At 44.4% G+C, this 19,597-nt stretch overlaps 2 protein-coding genes across 3 annotated transcripts; both read right to left on the bottom strand.

Moving 5' to 3' along the window:
• Positions 1-1,039: 1,039 nt before the first annotated feature.
• pi4k2b (phosphatidylinositol 4-kinase type 2 beta) lies at positions 1,040-9,693 on the bottom strand. The gene is made up of 11 exons (XM_076145661.1): positions 9,179-9,693; positions 6,700-6,851; positions 5,736-5,816; positions 5,497-5,616; positions 4,955-5,086; positions 4,247-4,400; positions 3,886-3,947; positions 3,365-3,467; positions 2,907-3,040; positions 2,622-2,681; positions 1,040-2,205 (listed from the first exon to the last, which is right to left on the bottom strand). The coding sequence occupies exons 1-11, from the start codon at positions 9,534-9,536 to the stop codon at positions 2,032-2,034; spliced, it is 1,530 nt and encodes a 509-aa protein (XP_076001776.1). The 5' UTR covers positions 9,537-9,693; the 3' UTR covers positions 1,040-2,031.
• A 2,391-nt stretch (positions 9,694-12,084) lies between these two features.
• On the bottom strand, positions 12,085-13,740 carry LOC142994720 (cysteine-rich protein 1). 2 transcript variants are annotated; one of them, XM_076145545.1, is made up of 4 exons: positions 13,541-13,740; positions 12,667-12,761; positions 12,483-12,537; positions 12,085-12,377 (listed from the first exon to the last, which is right to left on the bottom strand). In XM_076145545.1, the coding sequence occupies exons 1-4, from the start codon at positions 13,581-13,583 to the stop codon at positions 12,367-12,369; spliced, it is 204 nt and encodes a 67-aa protein (XP_076001660.1). In that variant the 5' UTR covers positions 13,584-13,740; the 3' UTR covers positions 12,085-12,366. The 2 variants fall into 2 exon arrangements, with proteins under 2 accessions (XP_076001660.1, XP_076001659.1); XM_076145544.1 differs by lacking the exon at positions 12,085-12,377 and having other exon boundaries at positions 12,384-12,537.
• Positions 13,741-19,597: the final 5,857 nt, after the last annotated feature.

The raw sequence follows: 19,597 nt of genomic DNA, 5'->3' as shown, positions 1-19,597 counted from the left end.
CTGAAGGAATCTTCCTCTGGAAATTCGTGCACTGAACAGAGTGCATTTAACTGCAGTTAACACCAAGATGTCAATTACAATTTAACAGAAGTCTCCATGCCCACCATGAACACTTCAAGACTTGACAGTTAAGCGTAATAGTCATTATTGCTCATCATTTCCTAATCTGAAACACCTAATAGACAGTCAACAATTGTAATAAAATGGTTAAAAACACAAGTGAGTTTTAGTACCATTTCAGTGTTGATAAAGCAAGGTACAGAATTTAAAACAAAGTGCAAACTGTGTGTGTCAGATATCACAAAACAATAAAGTGAGGGGGTGTGAATAATTAAATACTATACTGATTAATGCAGGCCAATCAATCTGTTTATTATTCCCACATAAAGCACATAAAGCTAAAGTCCCATACAGTAAAATAAAAGCACATCCTATTTAGGCTTTATGCAGCAGTGATTAATGGCGCACTGAGCTGGGCTATTACAGTGTTCCCTTGATTAGTCTGTTAATCATTAAGTCTGAAGGTTTAATGTCCCTGCCACAGGACTGTGGGAACATAAAGTTGTGGCCTCGCTGTTGCACAAAAGTCTCTTTAGTGTCTCTGAGCTCTGCTGAACATTTTGTCAATAAGGACAGTAAAATGTACAGACTGGTACCACTCCATCTTTGTGATGTCCATTACTCCCAACAATAGTGCTTTTGTAACAATAACACATACTGATTCTAATAATAAACAAAACAATTAATATTTCCCAAAGTTTATTTTCTCAATTGTTAAATATACAACTTTTCTCATACAATCATTGAGCTTGAATAAAAAGTTCAAGATGCATACATAAGAAAACAAAATAGCATTGAGCAAGTGTGAAACATTGTCCTCAGTTTATTTTCCCCTTCACATACTTTATTATAAAGGAGAAGGAAAGTTACCCTCCCCCATGCCACGATGTACAAGAGAAAGCTGCTTGCCAGCAATTAAATACATGTCAAACAACAAATACATTCATTGTTTCCAGAAAAATGATTTTTTTCAACAGCATTCACTCGTATTGAAATGATTAGGAGCGAGAATCTGTATAGAAACCGTAAACAGATTACATTCAAGCAACAGGTGGTTTGTTTATTTTTCCTCCCCTTCCACAAAACTCTGCATTCAAGTTTTAACAATGTTCTTCTCTTGAGGCTTTGCGATACTCCTTCCATGAACACATTTTGGCAGTAGAGAGAGTTGAAGACACTGGGTTTGTGTTTGACGGGCAGGTGTGGTGTTGAAACTAACACTGGGTCAGAGAGCAGTTTCAAAGCTTTTCTGCATTTGTTTCCCTGGTTTGTAGAGCGGTCAAGCACTTGCAGCGGTGCAAGTACACAACTCTTTAAGTATGTCATCTGAAAAAGAAAAGCACTCTTTTTTTATTAACCTTGCCTGAGACCAAATTTCACTTTGTGGGGAGATGTGTGAAGCCTGCCAGTCCACATCCCAAACACGACTTGACCCCTGATCTGTTAGTACAGTTGGTGGTGTAAGTGCTTCTTCTTTGGCAATTTGCCTCATTCAGAGACCTTGCAAGAGGCTTCAATAGGTACTTAAGGTGGGTTAAAAAAAAAAAAAAAAAACACCTCTCTGTCCCCTAACAACCAGCGAATCCCACCTCTGTGGAAACACCGATTTTCAATTCATCGTGGTAACCACAAGCAACAGCAAGGTCTTTGAGAGACCCAGTCCCTCTCTGTTCTCACTGCTTTGCTACAATCCGCTCTTCACAAAATGGGTCTGAAGCCCATCATTTTCACAAACCTTCTTTTTCCTACCACGTTCTTCCTCTTTAACTTCATCAGTGTTTCCCTGTCAATTGAAAGAGTAAATACGCAACATTTCCAGTGTGATTTTCCTATCTTCTCCCTCATCTTCTTTCCTCATCTTCTTTCTCGCTCGCTTCCTGACGGCAGGACACAAAGGAGCTGTTGCAGAAGAAGTGGCGAGTTAAAGATTTTGCATCCTCTCGGCCTCTCTCTCCCCCGCCACACCTCTGGCTACCAAGAGGAGAAGAAGGGCCGCTTGCAGTGGAAGGTTTGTGTGAATGCGTTGCCCAGTGTGACCACGCGTCCTTGGCCACCTGAGCGACTGCGCTCCACCACCACCCGCGGCATCTGCACCAGCTGGATGGGGCTCTTTCCGTCTTTCAATGCCTGGCTCAGGTTTAACACCTGGGAGTGAGGAAGATGAATGTATGAGACACAGCATGAATATACTGGGAACAGAGGTCCATTTCCATTTCAGATTAAGATTAAATTGCACTAAAAAAAAGATTCAGGTAAATAGAATGTAACAACTCAGGGAGGGCAACACTAGAAATCTAGCAATGAGGTCAAAACAAAACAAAGACAAATAGCTACTTTTTGAATAGGACAGAAAACATAATGAAAAATGAAAGGAAGGGGGTGAGGATGACAGGTAGAAGGAAGAAGCAGAGTAGAAATAAGGGATGACAGGCGGTGATGAAGGAAGAGTGTGGGCAGCGATAGGGACATGGGAGGAAGGGAAGGGCGGGGATGGGGCGTGAAATAGAAGAGACAGGGTATGACTACGCTCAAATGGCCGACCAGGAATCTTGAAAACATACCTGTCCCCTCATAACAGACATCTGTCTCTCAAACAGAGGTTTGTCGAAGCCTTTATCCGTCTGATGAGAGAAAGAGGGAGATCATTAGTCATCTGGGCAGTGTCCGGTGTCACTCACCCAAGAGCTTTCATGTTTAAGAACCTAGTAGACCAGGGCGAACATTGCTTCGTCCCTTCTGCAAAAAACCTTGCTTCCAAACGAGCAGCTGGCAGGCCTGAAGCTTACGTGCTTTGAGAACTCTGTATGTGAAAGGAGCAGAGGGAGGGGTCATGAGGTGGTCTGTACCTTGAACATCTCGTAGAGGTCCTCACAAAGGTCCTGGACAAAGTTCATGTCAGAGATCCGAGACAGCACCAGCTCTCTGGTCTCCTGGGAGAACACCACCTTCGCCTGGGGGAGCCAGGCCCAGTGGAACGGGTCTGAAGGAGAGAAGGAGGCGCCACACAGTTTGCCATGAGTTCTTCCAAATAAACAATTAGTATTCTTATATAAATATACCCCTTTGTTCCCTTATAACTTGGGAATAGAATTTATCACCATTTTCAGCATCAGCTAAATGATCAAAAAGTAAATGTATCTGTAAGGACCACAGACAACAGCTGACTGCAGTGAGAACTAAAAGACAGATCAACATGAATGGTGGGTGAACAAAATGACGAACATGAAGAGAAGATGAGAGGAAAGAAAGACAAAGGGAGGAAAAGGAAGACTGCACAGTTATTGCCATGTCAGCATCAACATACATGCCCTCCATTCATCAGGGTGCTTAAAGGGGAAGGCCAGGCCGTTGTCAATGGCTGCGATCTTGGTGCAGGAGTCTGAACTGCTCTCCATCCGCCCGGGGTCCTACAGTGGGAGGACGAAGAGGACCAATGAGGACAGACCGACCATCACACAGTTCAGGTCTGATTAAGTGGACAGATAGATGTCAACTTCTGCTCATCTATCAATACATGGCAAATTGATGACCGCTAGACAGATAAACAGATAGAGAGATAAATAGTTCTCAGGTTGCTATGAAACTAGGCAGTAATTTATTCCAGACCTGTGTGTGTGGGCCTCTGTGAGTCTTGCGTGCGTGTGTGAGTGTGAGAATGAAGTGATTATGTGTTGATACGTCTTCCTTTAACATGCACTCTCCTTAGGATAACAAATTCATCAACGTGTCGTTCTACCTGCAGACTAAAATAACATGTATGCTTCAGATAATACAAATGGGTGTTGGGTGTTTTAAAAGAAATTCTAATTATGTTGCAGTTCCCACCTTCTGTGCCTCTCCTTCTCCTGGCTTCTCATACTTGATCAACCAGTTATCGTTCCCTCGATCTGAACAACACGGAGACACATCATCAGGGTGGGTAGAATAATAAACTGATATCTGCGTAGCTTTGTTGGTGGTGAGAGCCAGCAAGGCAAATACAGTCCAGCACACACACGCAAATACGCCTATGATGTCACACAGGCACTATTAGCTCGCTGATTATGTCAGAAAACACTTCACGTTGACGCAGCGCCTTTTAAATAAACCAACTTGCACTCGGCGTCTGCTGTGTAATGTGAATGTGCAGCACCAAGTCCTGAAATGTGAACGCAGAGACACAGCCCGGGAACACAAACAAACACACCTGTGTTCCTGATAACGTAGTCCAACACCACCAGCCTCTCAAACTGCGACTGCAGCTGCTTCCTGATGTTCTCTGGCAAAGGTTCCGCCTCGAAGCGTCTGAGCCAGTGATCTGCCTCACAGTAACCCTCCACAAACAGCTGAAATGAGCCCACCTGGGAAGAGACACCATGAGATGGATCGCATCTTAAGCGTACGACAACTAAACACAAGTCAGTGACGCACTGTAGCCATGGAAATAATGCGTTGTGTTGTATCTGCCTGCTTTATGACTTTCTCCTAAATGTTTACGGCGCAGAAGATCTATCAAAACTAAGATCAGCCCGTCTCAGATGCCAGCTAAATGTACATTTACTAGAATATGTATGACTGGCTGAATACAGAAGGGGTTTGTAAGACCTTGAACAAAGAGCAAATCAATTCTAGCAGAGGTGACATTTATGCTTCTGTGACCTGTTTGTCCTCTTCGTAGAGAACAGGAAAACAAACAGCCTGGTGTTTCCTTTCCTGTTTATCCTCACCGCCCTGTAACTTAACTCCTGCAGTTCATAATATAAAGAAAAGCTCATTCTGCACCGTAATGGAAGCAAAGCACATGGCCATATAAACACACTAATTATAAACACAAAATGGCCTTCCCGGGTTACATCGCTCTTATACAGAACAAAGTGTGGCCATCCGACCCTGGAGGAGCATCGCTCTCTCTAACCTTAGGTGGGAGGCCCACTCTGTGGAAGTGGCGTCCCACTTTGGGGACTTTTTCTAAGGCGTATTTCTTCCCCCTGGACTTGGCTCTGTCGATAGCGCTGTAGTGGAAGGTTTCGCTGGCCAGATACACCACCTGACACAGAAAGAAGAACGCTCAGTTTACACCCACTGAGCCGTGCACAGCGCAGGACTGTTTCCCTGACGCCTTCTCAAAGGGAAATAACGATAAATACAAATCAATGATGTGGACGTCATTTGTCCTGAGTCGACTAAACAACTAAAGAACAGAATTAAATTGTGAATAGAAATGTTCACACACTCATAGAATACAACAACTGATTGCAACTGAAATGTATTATACTATCCTACCCTATGCTACCCTAGGGTTCTCAAATCAATAGGACTTCCTGGTTAAATAAAGGAATAAAAAATAAATAAATAAATAAATAAAAATCAGTTAGATTTCAGGAAACTGGGAATATGTGTTGCAAATTCAAAAACATTTTACTACAATTACTTGCACACACACTCAACAGTCCCCACCTTGGTTTTGGGTACCACTCCCAGGCCCAGCTTGGTGTCGACCAGCGAGGCCGCAGCCTCTGAGAGGTAACCCTGGTTAGGCAACAGGCAGCCTCGGCCAAAACAACACGGGCAGCACATCTGGCGTGGAGAGGGAGGGTGAGGAAGGGAGACGGCGTTAAGAGGAGGAGATGAGAACGGAGATAGTACTAGGTCTGTTTTTCCCTAACAGGCAGATAAAGCAGAAAAAGAAGTGATACCTTGTGAAAGTATTTGGTCCATTTGGGGTTCAGGTGACCGTAAGGTTCTTCTGACTTTGGTTTGAAAACGCCAATGATTTTCTGTGGAGGGAGAGGGAGAGGGAGAGGGAGAGAGAGAGAGAGAGAGAGAGGTGATACTCTACCCAGTTACACAAAATACATATTACGTAACAAAAAAACAGACACTATAGATTGAACTGTGCAAACTCTCACAATCAGAGAGCTGGAGGCCTAAACAGATACGCAGAGATGTGCTGAGTCAGTTAGCGAGGAAGAAGCTCTTTTGCGGCCCTGTACGCTGACCTCACCGACCGTCTCCACTCACGGAGCGAGTGGACATGGAAGAACAGGATAGATGCTGATGGTGTGGTAATGCTTTGGCTTCCATTACACACTCCTGACATTTGTTGTTGCTGGTGTTGGGACTGCTCAGTTTAAAGGTGAAAGTAGACGTGGTAAATTAAGATTGATGACCAGTTTATAATAAGAAGTGAGACATGCTAACAAGCGCACACAGTCCATGTCCTCTGCCAGAAGTGCGTGCGTGAATGTGGTGCTAAAACTTGCCGACTGGTTATCCACTATCAGGCCATGCATGCAAACACGGTGAGTGAGAGCTGCATTATTCAGTAACTCTCCCTCTAGCTGGCTCCTGTGTATTTGCTCACTCCAAGCCACCTGACTCTACCCATGGGCAACGCAAAACCACCTCATAGGGATCTTAAAGTGACCTAAATATGACTGGAAATGGTAGTATGTTTATTTATTTAACCACGGGTCGGGGTTTGTGAACTGGCAGGGCAAGTCTGAGCAAGGGAAGTGAATAAGTAATGTTCTCTCAAGTTCATTAATACAATGAACGCGAGTACTACAAATAAGAAGGTATTAGAAGTCTTCAATTACACTTCATGTTCCTTCTTACTCTACCCCAATTCATTTATTTATTCCTCTAAACTCCACTCACCCCTTTGGGATCTTTCACAAAGTAGCTCCCGCTGGAACCCTGGGAGATCCTCTCCGGAAAGACACCGTTCTCGATGGCTTGTTCGGCCCTTTGAATAATATCGGCAAACTCTGGATCCTCTGGGAAATGGTTGAAGTCCCCACCGTTGACACCTGGATGAAGAGTGAAGAGAGAGAAATCCACCTTTTAGTTGAAATGCTGTGGGCAATTGAAATGTGGAGATAAAGGTCACGACTAACTCACATTCTAGTTCGTTTTTTTTGCCAGCTGGATAGGGTTAGGGTCAGGGTCAGGGTCAGGGTCAGGGTCAGGGGAAGGGTTAGGGTAAGGGTTAGGGTTAAACAGAGGTGTAAAGGTGGTGATAGACAAAGAAGGAGAACGCATCGTTTGAATTTTAAAGCCCTGAATAGTTTGTTGCCCATCACATCCATCGTTTTTGAGCAGAGAATCCATACGTGATCGTTCAAAAAGCATCTACAGGGTCTGTCTAGTTCTCCCAATGATTAGTCACTTCACTGTGTTACATCACACACACAGTTTGTATGTGAGAGATCGCTGGAGGAGCCCCAGAAATCGCTCCATCTGTTGTCAGAAACTGGCACATGCTTGTTTCTTTGTAGCTTGGGTATAACTGTATACTTCTATAGATGTGACTGGTCCTCTCGCTGTATTCAGAGTAGAGCTTAAGCTGAGGAAAGTAGAAAGTGGGAGAGATTAGAGGTAGAGAAAATGCAATTTGTTGGAGCTTGGCAAATGGCTCGCTCATATGACACGACACATTTTCTGCTGTCTCCTCGCGTGGGGCAGAACAGTCAGCTGACGGAGAGAGGCTCCATATGCTCAGTCGCAGCAGAGGGATGGAGGGAGTGACGCATGGAGGGAAGGAGGGAAAGGAAGACACGGCCAGGAAGACCGGCCAGAAAGGACACGTCGCTTGTCACGCAGGCCGACATGTTTAGCTTTGGTGTGAATTCAGTTCAAGAGGAGGAAGTGGAGAGAAAAAGCAACTGCAAGTAAGAACGAAAGATGTAGAAAGAGATATGCATGCACCGAATGACAAAACATGCAGTGTGTGCCTCACAGTGTTCCATCCATTATCTCCTCGTTTCTCTGAGTTGCACAAGTCAACAACTGCAGTGTGGAACGTTCTGTGACGCCGGACAAATACACTGACCCAAGCGTCATCATTAACCATGAATTAGCAGCACACACTGTGCAAGCAAACGCACACAGATAGACAAAACAAATTCATACACCGGTGTAGTGCAAGGAGGTGATTAGCACAAACGGGCGTACTTCCTGTTTCCTCATACTGTCATACACAGCAGAGATGTTATCACTAAATAAACCTTCTTCAGACAAAGTATCTCAATAAACCTAAGGACCTATTACAACTCAAATGATCATATGTAAAAGGATAAATTACATATATAATATAAAGAGGGTTGCATTTTCCTGTACACACAAATCTTTTAGGAGGTCTTTGGGAAGATTTTGAGCAATTTGTGTTTTACTTTCACAACTTCTATGGGTTTCATCACCCAGAGACAGACGGAGACGTACAAACACACCTCAGACATTGTGTTGTGATGTTGACCTGCGTTCTAATGACTAGGAGCCCCAGGAAACAGGACTCAAACCTGTGACCTACATTAGCAGCCCTGAAAGGACACTGTAGAACAGAAACACCTCAGCAGGAACAGCCAGACCAGGGAACGAGGTGGGTGTCTGAGGGGGAGTAGCGTTAAAATCTAATTAGCAGATAAATTAGAATATGTGCTGTTTCCATGGAGACTGGGTCACTTTTCCTGATTTCCCCTCACATCCACTTATTTTAATATCTGAAAACACACCTCGTGTTGCGAACATGGCAGTGTGACAGAAGACGGATCGTTTTATTAAAATATACTTGTTGTTCAGTCCTGTACTTTAGATTACATAAGAACTTACTGATTGGGTATTGGTACTTGAAGTTCTATAACACACACACACACACACAAACACACACACACACTCCTCCCTTAATTTCCAGGTCAAAGGTTGAAGTATCACGTCATATCAGCTCATATCACCCACATGAAGGATGACATGGAGCAACTGTACTACCTGAATGACACGCACGCACGCACGCACGCACGCACGCACGCACACACACACACACACACACACACACACACACACACACACACACACACACACACACACACACACACACCATCTCTTAATATAACTAGTTATCGATCACTCGTTGTTTTGAGGGGACTTTTCTACACTTACCAATTTATTTACTTATTATTCTATTACTAGTCATCTGGTCTGCTTCCTAAACCAGGTCAAACGTTTAATATTCAGTAATATTATGTTGTATAAACCGGTATAATAAACTATCATCATCTATCATCGTGTATAAGTTTCCGGACTTTAAGTGTGAATTTATTGGGAGATACATGGGGCATCAATCTACTGATCCATTGTTTACCTGGGGAGGCCAAGGTGTCTTTATCCGATGACGACGAGCTGCGTCTGTTCCGCCTGCTCCGCTTCTCTCGTACGCCCCGCGGGGACGACGAGCTTCCTGCTAAGCACGGTAACAACAGCGCCTCTTCGCCGGAACCGTCCGTCTCCAGCTCGGTCAGGACGCTTTCACAGGATCCTGATATACGAACCGCGCACCCCGGGTTCGGTCCAAGTCCCAGACCAAGCCGGTTCCGATCATACAAAACCGCTGGCGGGTCTGGGGAGGGAAAGTTAGTCTCCGACGCGGACACCGTCGTTTCTCCGGAGTCCGGCACGGACTCGTTGGTTTCTGTCTCGTTCGGGTCGCATTCTGGCATCATTGTCGCTCAGTTTCTAACTTAAACTTACTAATGACTTCCCTGGAAGGTGTCAGCCTTCCATTCAGATGTCCTTCCTTCCACGAGTACATAAACGGAAAATAAATAATGTGGCGGCGGCTTCTTTCGCCGGGGTTCGTCCACATAATCCGTTTGCTGCTTCCTTGTTACGTATGCGCATGCGCATACAGAAATCGCACCATTGGTTGAGATGCCTTCGAGGACTCCTCGTAAAGTTCATTGTCCCGACCTTACAGATAATTACACATATTATTTACAGAATATTTGAAGCTATTGGTGATAACACAATATTCACACCAAACCTTGTTCTGTGTAGATATGTGATTTTCTTTAAAAATAAGAGAAGCTCATTTGTATTGACGTGCAAGAATTATTGATGCCAAACGCAGGTCTGTAAAAAAAAACGTTGTTTTACTTTAGATATAAAAGTTTATTTGTACTGACGTGAAGGAATTAAAACAAGAACAAGTCGTGCGGCACGTTATTAGTTGATTAATAAACGTTTAAACTAACATTTTCTAATTGAATTGGGTAATTACAACATTTGATAAAAGAAATCACAAAGACACACGGCATCGCAAAAATAAACAACTATATACCACAATATTTGCTCTTGCTTCTTCTGATAGCTCCAAAGAAAACAACAACAAGTGCCTATTTGTTATACAAACGTTTATTTTTATTTTGTTCTGTTTTATTCTATTTGACACTGCGATGCATTTACTGTTCCCAGGATTTCTAGGCTTTGGTACATTGCGTGGCCAGTAGATGTCGACAGTTATTCGTAAATGAAATCTAGTGTCAGTGCCACGCAAAATGACTCTTTTCCCTGGAAATATGACTCATTCTGCTTATTTCCTACAATTTTAGGCTCACCCAGGCGGATTTTACCCTGAATCATTGGCTCTTAAGCCAACTTTTTTTAGTTTTTGCATTTTCTGCTGAAATGTATGTCCCTAAGTTTGAATCTTTCATCAATGTGGATTTGTCTGTTCCTTCTCAGGAATAATCAATCTCAAACTTTGGTTTGGCCATTTCTGCTTAAATTGGCAGCTTCAAATATGAATAACTCCTGTTCCCCTTCTGCAGACTACATCTTCAAAAATTAAGGTTACAAGTGGGACTATAACTGGATTTGTGAGAGCCTTTTGGGTGCAGTCATCACATGATAAGGTGGATTATACATATTTGACTGAGCCCAATTTCTCAGTTTGGACACAAAATGAATTAATTCAGGCTTAATGGCCCCTGGTTTCACACAAGGTCTCTCTCTCTCTCTCTCTCTCTCTCTCTCTCTCTCTCTCTCTCTCTCTCTCTCTCTCTCTCTCTCTCTCTCTCTCTCTGTCTCTCTCACACACACACACACACACACACACACACACACACACACACACACACACACACACACACACACACACACACACACACACACACACTTAGTTTTCACCTCTCAATCACCCAGTGCTCTCCAAAGCACTTCTCTCTCTCTCTTAACCCCCAGCCCCTCTCTACCGCCACCTCATCTCTCTAATAAGGGAGTGTAGCTAAAACACATGCAAATGAGCAGTCAGCCAGCTGGTATCACAGCAGTCATGTGATCTGTCAAGGTGGGGGGTTAGGGGGTGAAGGAGACGTGGTGGGAGGAGAGAATGTAGGAGTGCTAGAGAGAGGAGAGGGAGGATGAATGAGGGGTTGGGGGGAAGAGAGGGAGACGGGCAGGTTCAAAGACATCCAGTAAAGACAGAGAGGATTCCATCAGCTTCATTTCTTACATATTATTTTCCCTCCATCCCTTTGTTCCTCCAGTTGTTCTTTCTCCATATTGTTTCTACCTCAGTCCCCATCAGCCTTTACCCCTATATCCCCCTCTATCTCACATACACACACATGCATTCCTTCAAGGACAAATACCTGAAATGTCAATCATATGACACATGACACTTTACAGAGGTTCACATCACCACATCTCCCCTCTCTCTCTCTACCTCTCTCTTTAGCTGTGTGTGTGTGTGTGTGTGTGTGTGTGTGTGTGTGTGTGTGTGTGTGTGTGTGTGTGTGTCTGACATGAGCACACTTGTCTATGTGTCAGACGAATGTACTAGGCCAACCACTGGATGACAAGACCCTGCAGCAGTTAAGGCACTGCAGACACACTCTGCATGAACACATGCATATGTGTGTGTGTGTGTGTGTGTGTGTAAGATCCATTTTTGCCTCACTGTAGCACCCATTCCAGCAGATTCAGCTGGCAAAAGATATGGTTCACCCTGCCAACAGTAACCACCCTCAGCCACCCCCTGCATTCTCCCTGTGGCTGGTTGAAGAGGAAGAGAGGGAGAACCCTGTAGCTCAGTTCCCTATGTGTGTGTGTGTGTGTGTATGTGTATGTGTATGTGTGTGTTTACAATAGTTGTTAGTTTGTGAGGAGCACATATATTGACCCAGATCTTGTGTACAGGTAACATATGTTCACATGTGCTTTGCAAATCCAACACAGAGACCAAAACATCCACCAGCTTTGAGATTCAAATGTTCACAATGTGATAATTTAATAAAGCTGCAAATTTACTACATTGAAATCTGTTTTCTACAAAACAAATGCACTTAGATTACAAAAGCGATCACGCACACATTTTCGCTTTCCACAGGCTTTCATCTGCAGAGAGGTAAGTGACAGTATGTTGTAGTCCGTGTTTAATTCCTGTTCATAATTGTTGTTAAGCTGTTTTTTTGCTTTGCTTTTGGTCTGCATTTCCTTTTTTATGCCAGCAGTCATCCATTTTGGCTCAGTGTCTTTTCAGTGACCGGTCTGTCACCTGTGACCTGTGGAGAGAAATTCCCACAGAAAAATAACGATGTTAGAAAAATACATGCATGTCTGTGTGTGTGTATGTGCATATGTGTGTATTCATGGTGATGCAGCAGTACCCTTTGGACCAAAAATCTTCAGGTAGCAGTGTGAACAGTATGGTTTGTCATCATACTGAAACACAATCAGCAGGAGACATTTACTGCATCATTTATTTATTAATTGCATTCATTTCCTCAGGCACGCGCTCCTCATTTTCTTAATTATATTCCTGATACATTTCCTCAGCCATTGTTCTCATACCTCAGCATGTTGTCCAGCTGTCAGTTGTCTGTTACACTGTTGACACTTCAGACACAGAGGATGGTAGTCCCGTCCCAAGGACCTCTTTTTCTCACCTGGACCAATAGAAGATGAACACCATTGTCTCAATTGCTATCCAGTATTATGACACCACAGGGTTTTTTGCACTACAAGCACTTCAGTTGAATGACGACAGCGAGATCTGTTTTTAATCTAACAGAGAAGCAACTTTACAAAAGTCACTAATTCAAATTTTTTATAATTTATAGTCACACTCATCAGTGCAAATAGGCCAGAGTGTGGTGTTGGAGAAAAAAGAGGTAAGTAGGCCAGATCACATCAGTGAATCTGAACTTCACTGGCACATGAATGGAAAGGTAAAACCAGGAGACAAAGAACAAAATAGACTTGTGTGCACTTTAGTGAGGTTTGAGTGCAAGAGAGGACCTGACTGAAAGAGACACAGGGGTAAGGAGGAAACCCAGAGAACGGCACGCTCGTTTGACTAGACCCACATCCTGTTGCTGTGCGTGTGTGTGCTTGAAAGAGAGGGAGCGAGCGAGGCAAAGTGAGAAACAATGTGAGAAGTGAGAGAAATTAATGTAATGAGGCATGGAGAGGTGAGTTTCCTTCTTATCCAAAGGGAGATTGGAGCTGAGCATCACAGAAACAGAAAGAAATGTTGGGGACTCACTCCAGAAAATTAAATGAACAATTTTACCAAGCACACATTTAAATGACTGTCATTATTAATTTTATGCAAATGCAACAAGGAGAAGAGAGGCATTTAGAGGACGCAAGAGATAGAAAGAGAGGACAGAGTGAATGGCAAACAGCAACAGGAAGAAATGGAAATGAAAGAGGTCAGACTCACCAAAGTAGACAGGCTTCCCACAGATTGGACAGTAGCCTACCATGATAATATATAATTATTTGCCGTAGTACTGTGTGTGCGTCTGCGCGTTGATAGGCGCGTGTGTGAATATAAATCCTACGAGAACACGTGTGTGTGTGTGAACTGCAAATTGACAGGAAAACCGTTAAACTGCAGATATGTCATCTTCTGAAGTCGTAACCAGGATGTGGTGAGTGGCACGTCACAGGCAGAGAGAAAATGTGATTGCAAATGTAAAATGTACCACAACTACAGAGTCAGCGTCTCCAATCGTGTTTTCTTTGTGATGGCAGATAAGACGTGATATACACAAATGTTTGTTTTTTTCAATAGTACGCTAGGTTTTGCTTGTGTACTTTACCTGTGCTCACACTAATACTTTGGCTACCAAGCACAGAGGAAGAAAGAGAGGAGAGGGAGAGAGAAAGAGAGAGGGGGTGAGGAGACAGGGACAAAAACAGCTGTCAGCAGCTCAAATTCCCAGCTATCTTCTCTCCTTTCCTGCTCCTTTCACCCCTTTTTCTAGATTAAAAACAAAGAGTTGAGCCTCTGAATTCAAAAGGGAAACCTGACACTTGCGCCTTTCTTCTTCTCTCGCTCACTGTCGATCTTTTCCCCTCTCTCCTCTCTCTCTCTCTCTCTCGCCTCCCTTCGTCACAAACTCTCACACATGCACACCCACATTCAGTGACTCACACACACACACACACACACTCATTTACACTAACACACACGAGATCACCAAAAAGTCAATCCTCTTCAATGACATCATATAAAAGAAGCTACAGCCAAAGAGCAGGGAGAGGCAGGGTGAGGTCCGGTAGGTGGACGGGAAAGAGCAGGGATGAACGGGGGAGGTGTGTGCGTGTGTGGGGGTTATTCCCTTGGGATAGGGGGTGGAAGGAGACCTGGGGAGGGACAGGAGTGAGGAGAGATGAGCAAGACAAGGACAGAGACAGTATCCAGCTTCAGCTCTGTGGGGACAAAGACGATGAACTCTGATGAACTTCACAGAGCAGCACAGGGCCTCTGAACAAGCTGCTAGACAGGCAAACTTCTGTGTGCTTCAATCATAATCACGGTCTTGCGAATGACTGCAACACACACACATCTGCATGCACAGGCAGGCGAGGCCCCGAATGTTCATTTACACACATGACACATACACTGAATATATACACATGCACCTGTCATGTTTTGAAATATGTTTTCCTAGTCATCCATACATTCCAGGTAGATACACCGTTTCTGTGAGCAGATGAACTTCAGAAGGCCATGAAATATATGAAGTATTACTTAATTTGCATATTTGCCAGCATCTCTCTCCTGTGTGTCATGATTTCAAGAGGGCTGGAATACCAAGTAGCTATTTCATCTGACCAGCTCTCCCTACAGGATAACCTATCATGTCTCTCCATCAGCATTCATTGTATGTGGACAGCTCCAGGAGAGTTACATCTTGAATTGGAGGCTCATACGCATGCATGCCTTACAATGTTTTTAATGCAAATGATGATGTTCCGGAATTAATAGGGAGCATATAGAGAAGACGAAATGAAATGGGAGTTGTTATAGGAAGTAGGGAGCGTTCCAGCGGGATGAATTTGATAAAAAGAAGAGATGGGATTGAGTGAAAGAGAGGAAATTAATAAAGAAAGAGGGAGCAGAATATGGAGAAATGGAGGCGATGTAATTGTGAAATGGAGAGAGAAAGGAAACAAGAGCAGAGAAGAGAGGGGGCGTTAAAACCACATTTCCCTGTGGATCTTTTGGTAAGGCTGCATTGAGAAAACTGCCAAAACTCTTAACACACACATTCACGCACTGGCACACACACATGGTTCACTTCAGCCAAGTCATATGAGAAACACCAACACACTGGATGGAGACACGTGTGTGTGCCAGAATATTAGTGTGCGTCTGAGCGTGCATGTGTGTGAAAAGGATTTATAGAAACATTCACTGAGTGGTGGAAACAGCCAGAGCTCGAAGGAGAGAGAAGCACTGGCTCCTATCCTTCTTCTCCTCCGGTGGGTTGGATCTCGCCGAGGCCAAATGCTCCGACGCCGGCTTTGAGAATTGTATGCCGCGGGGGGGCGGGGGGCGGGGGTTTGGGGGCGTGCGCACACAGGAAGAGGCTCAGGAAAGAGGACGGCTGGAAGGATTCCTTCTTCCCACACATAAATGCCCTCTTGATCACATGTTCAGACACATACTCGCACATGCAGACACATGCACACACAGAGAGCAAAAGCACCCTTGGATGGATTACCCCCCCCCCCCCACCCCGCCCCACGTCTCACACACCCTCTCGTCATCACATTTCAGTTCCTGGCACCCTTCCTCCTCCTCCGAGCCCAGAATATGACATGGCTTTGGGGTCGCATCTCAGCTGCGTGTACACAATCAGCCCTACTGTACAAGACATATGGCAAACAAAATGAAGCAGAGAGTCATTTCAAAGACTTGACAGACGAAGATGCAAGATAAGGAGAAGACTATACAGTGATTTCATTTGAGGTACACAATTCCTACTTACCTTTTAAAGCCTGATTTGCTTCTTGATTTTAAAAAACAGCATTCTGCGTGGACATGCTGCTTTGACTCATGAGAGAAACTGTCAAGGAAAGGGAAAACAGCTTTAGCTTCTCAGAGACAGATCCCCCCACCCCCACCTCCAAATGGTGTTATGGAGCCATTCTGGTGTTTATTTGGCACACTTGGGTGGATATTTTGGTGCGGTGTGCACCATAGGGTGGCAAGCCATTTTGAGATGTGTTTTTCACCATCGTGCCCCCCCTCTGCGATCGTGACTGCCTTTCTGGAGCCAGGCGATCTAAAAGCTGTAATCCTCTACTTTGGGTATCAGCGGATGGAAAAGTCAGAAAAATAATTCCTTGTTTTTCTGCAATAATCTGGCAAAGCTTATAAATCACAGCACGCCTCTATGTAGCGATATGATTATGGCAGGACAGCTATTAATACCTGATTACTGACTGTGTGAGTGGCTGGGTCATTCAGATTGCATGGTGAGATATACTGTTGTTTTGTATGGGCAGTGCACAAATCAATAAACCAATGATTTTGTGTGTGTGTGTGTGTACGTCGGCAGCATAAATTACACAGGTGTTAAGGCCGCTATGACTTTCAATTCTCTACAGTGTTGATATGCAGTGCCAATTCTCTAAATGGCTTGTGTGGCTCTTAAAATGCCCCCCACATACTCACTCACACAGCAAGTACACACACCACAATGAATATACCTATTATATATATACACTATACACACACACAGTGGAAACATGGTTCACAGTACATTTTGAAACGTCTCCATTTCATCAAGTTGACAATTTTTGTTTATTTTTTTCTTCCACAAATTATGATGATGATGGAATGATGTCACTTCTTTTGTAACTTTGCTCAATTCATGTTTATTATGCTCACCACACAGCCTCCACAGAACCGACCTCAGTCGCTCCACTGGGCTGTCTGTGTTTGGCTCTTGGTTCTCGAGGGTTGTCCCACCTATTGTTGAGATCTGCTTGGGGAAACAGAAAGGCAGGCAGAAGGAAAGAACCTAATGTGTTGCTTCTTGCCTGTGCATTCTTGGCATAGTTCTTTGCCCTTTTCATTTTTTGACTGTGATTTTTTTCTTCTTCACCCCCCCCTCCTCCTTTCTTTAATAGTGAAGCCAAGGGTCCACAGCCAGCCAAGTCCCACCGCTCCAGTCTGGCTAAGCCACAGAAAGCTTGGCTTCCCCTTCTCTCTGGTCTCTCTCTCTTTCTCCATGTCTACAGTACCCATACCCCCCTTCTCTCTCCCTTTGTATGATTCTCTGTGTCGCTATTTCTCTCTTAGTTGTCCCTTTCCTTTTGGTTTACTGTTTCTCTTTTTTGTGTCTGTCTGCAGTGGGCAATCTGCCTCTTTGTCTCAATTTCTCCTCTTTTTTCCTCTTGTTCTTGAGTAAAACACACACACACACACACACACACACACACACACACACACACACACACGCACGCACACACACGCACACACACACACACACACACACACCACCCTCTCTATTTCCCTGCCTGTCAGTCTGTCACAGCCAGCGGACTGGTTTAGCAGGCGGGGTTCAGCTGGGCTCCACAAACACATGGCTCTCAATCTGCCTTCTTGTGCTGGAATGGTATTTCTTTTTCTCTGCTTTCTATTTAATCTTCTTTAATTTTCTTGGACACATAAATAGATTTATTTAGAAACAGTGTTTTGTTTTTTTACCATATACATATGGATGTATCACAACCACATATTGGCATGTGTGTATCTCTTTTTGTGTGAACTCCTTCAATATAAAACAATAATCCCCTATACAAGACAATGCAGCCAGATATAATGATCCAAAACATATCGCTTTCAGATGAAGTAGCCCTGGATGTATAACGTGTAGCGTGTCATCTAAAATTCAGCTGCTCTGTTGAAGTCACAGGACATCAGCCTTGTGTGCTGTTTCCATTTGCAAATGTGACTTTGAATGAGACAATGCCGGTAATTTTCTTTTCTCAAGAGAAATTGAATTATAGATCAAGACCCCTTGTGTGCACTAAGACAGAAGCATCACATTCTCCAACTCAAACAAAGCGTATCCCTCTTCTGCGCTGCTCATTTCTATATGATCAGAAGCATTCATTCCGCCACTTAGACAGGAATCTAATTAGACCAGAATATCAACATTAAAACACACATCTGACCCCCTCCTCCCTATAAACCTCTCTGTCTCTCCCTCTCTTTGTTTCTCTGCTCTTCCCTACAGCTGGTGAGAGTATGGTTTGTGGCTGCCCCTCCCCCAGCGTTTGAACAAGCCAATAAGAGAGCACGTCAGCGATATAACCCCCTCCACACACACACCCCATCACTCCTTTTCCCTTACCACCCCATCCATTCCCAACCCCATCCCCCAGAGCCCTCTCTCACTCTCTCTACACCCCATCCCCCTTTCCTTCCACCCCTAACCCACTTACTCATCCTGCCTCCACCCTCCCACACACCCCTGAGACTTCCCCACCCTCTCTATTTTCTCACCCTGACTCACCCATGCTCACCCTCCCCAATACACATACACACACTACTCTCTCATCCTCCCCCCTCTCATCTATGTATTCTGTTTTCCTCTCTGCTTCCCAAACCTTTCTCACCCTTTTTCCTGGACACCTTTGCCAACTCCTTCCCTTCATTACACCCACTCACCATTTTCCTTCTCCCCATCTCAGCCACCCCCTCTTTCCCCCCACCTCCCCTTTCCCTCGCCTCCTCCCCCTCTCTCTTCTGTGGCCTTATCTTATGAATATCGGTAGCACACTGGGTGAAAAATTGATCCTCCTCGGCTGTCTGTGGACACTGCCACAGCGCATTAGCCAGTGTGTGTGTGTGTGTGTGTGTGTGTGTGTGGAGGTTTGCTGCTCCTTGCAGGGTAGAGAGAGAGAAGAGAGCGAGAGAGAGAGAGAGAGAGAGAGAGAGAGGGAGGGAGGGAGAGAGAGAGGGCAGGATGGGAGGGTGCTAGGGATATTTGCATATCATCAAAGTAGGGAAAGGGAGTGTAATGAGGAGAGAATGTGTGTGTTGTGTGTATGTGTGTATTTGATGGGTTGGGGTTGAGTGTGTGTGAATGAGAGAACAAAACCGAGGGAATAGGGATTGGAGGTGAAATGGACAGGGTTGGGTTATAGTGTAAGTGTGTGTGTATGTGATAGACATCACATACATGTTTTCTCATTGCATACCAACCATCTATTCTTGCACCCACACTCATCTCTCTCTCTCTCACACACACACACACACACACACACACACACACACACACACACACACACACACACCTATCTTTTCAATTACTATTTCCTGCCCTAGTATCTGTGCCTCTGCTATAGTAGATCAGAGAGATTGAATATAGATGATAGGGGGAAGATATAAAATCAACACAACAATATTAAGCCACTCGTCGGTGACAGTGACAGAGATCTTCCATACAAATCGCAGGCCCCGAGCCTTGAC

This window comes from Genypterus blacodes, unplaced genomic scaffold, assembly GCF_046128005.1.
Source record: "Genypterus blacodes isolate CSIRO-AG114 ecotype Tasmania unplaced genomic scaffold, CSIRO-AGI_Gbla_v1 ptg000030l_1, whole genome shotgun sequence".
Classification (NCBI taxonomy): domain Eukaryota; kingdom Metazoa; phylum Chordata; class Actinopteri; order Ophidiiformes; family Ophidiidae; genus Genypterus; species Genypterus blacodes.
This window is presented reverse-complemented; position numbering and strand designations above follow the sequence as displayed.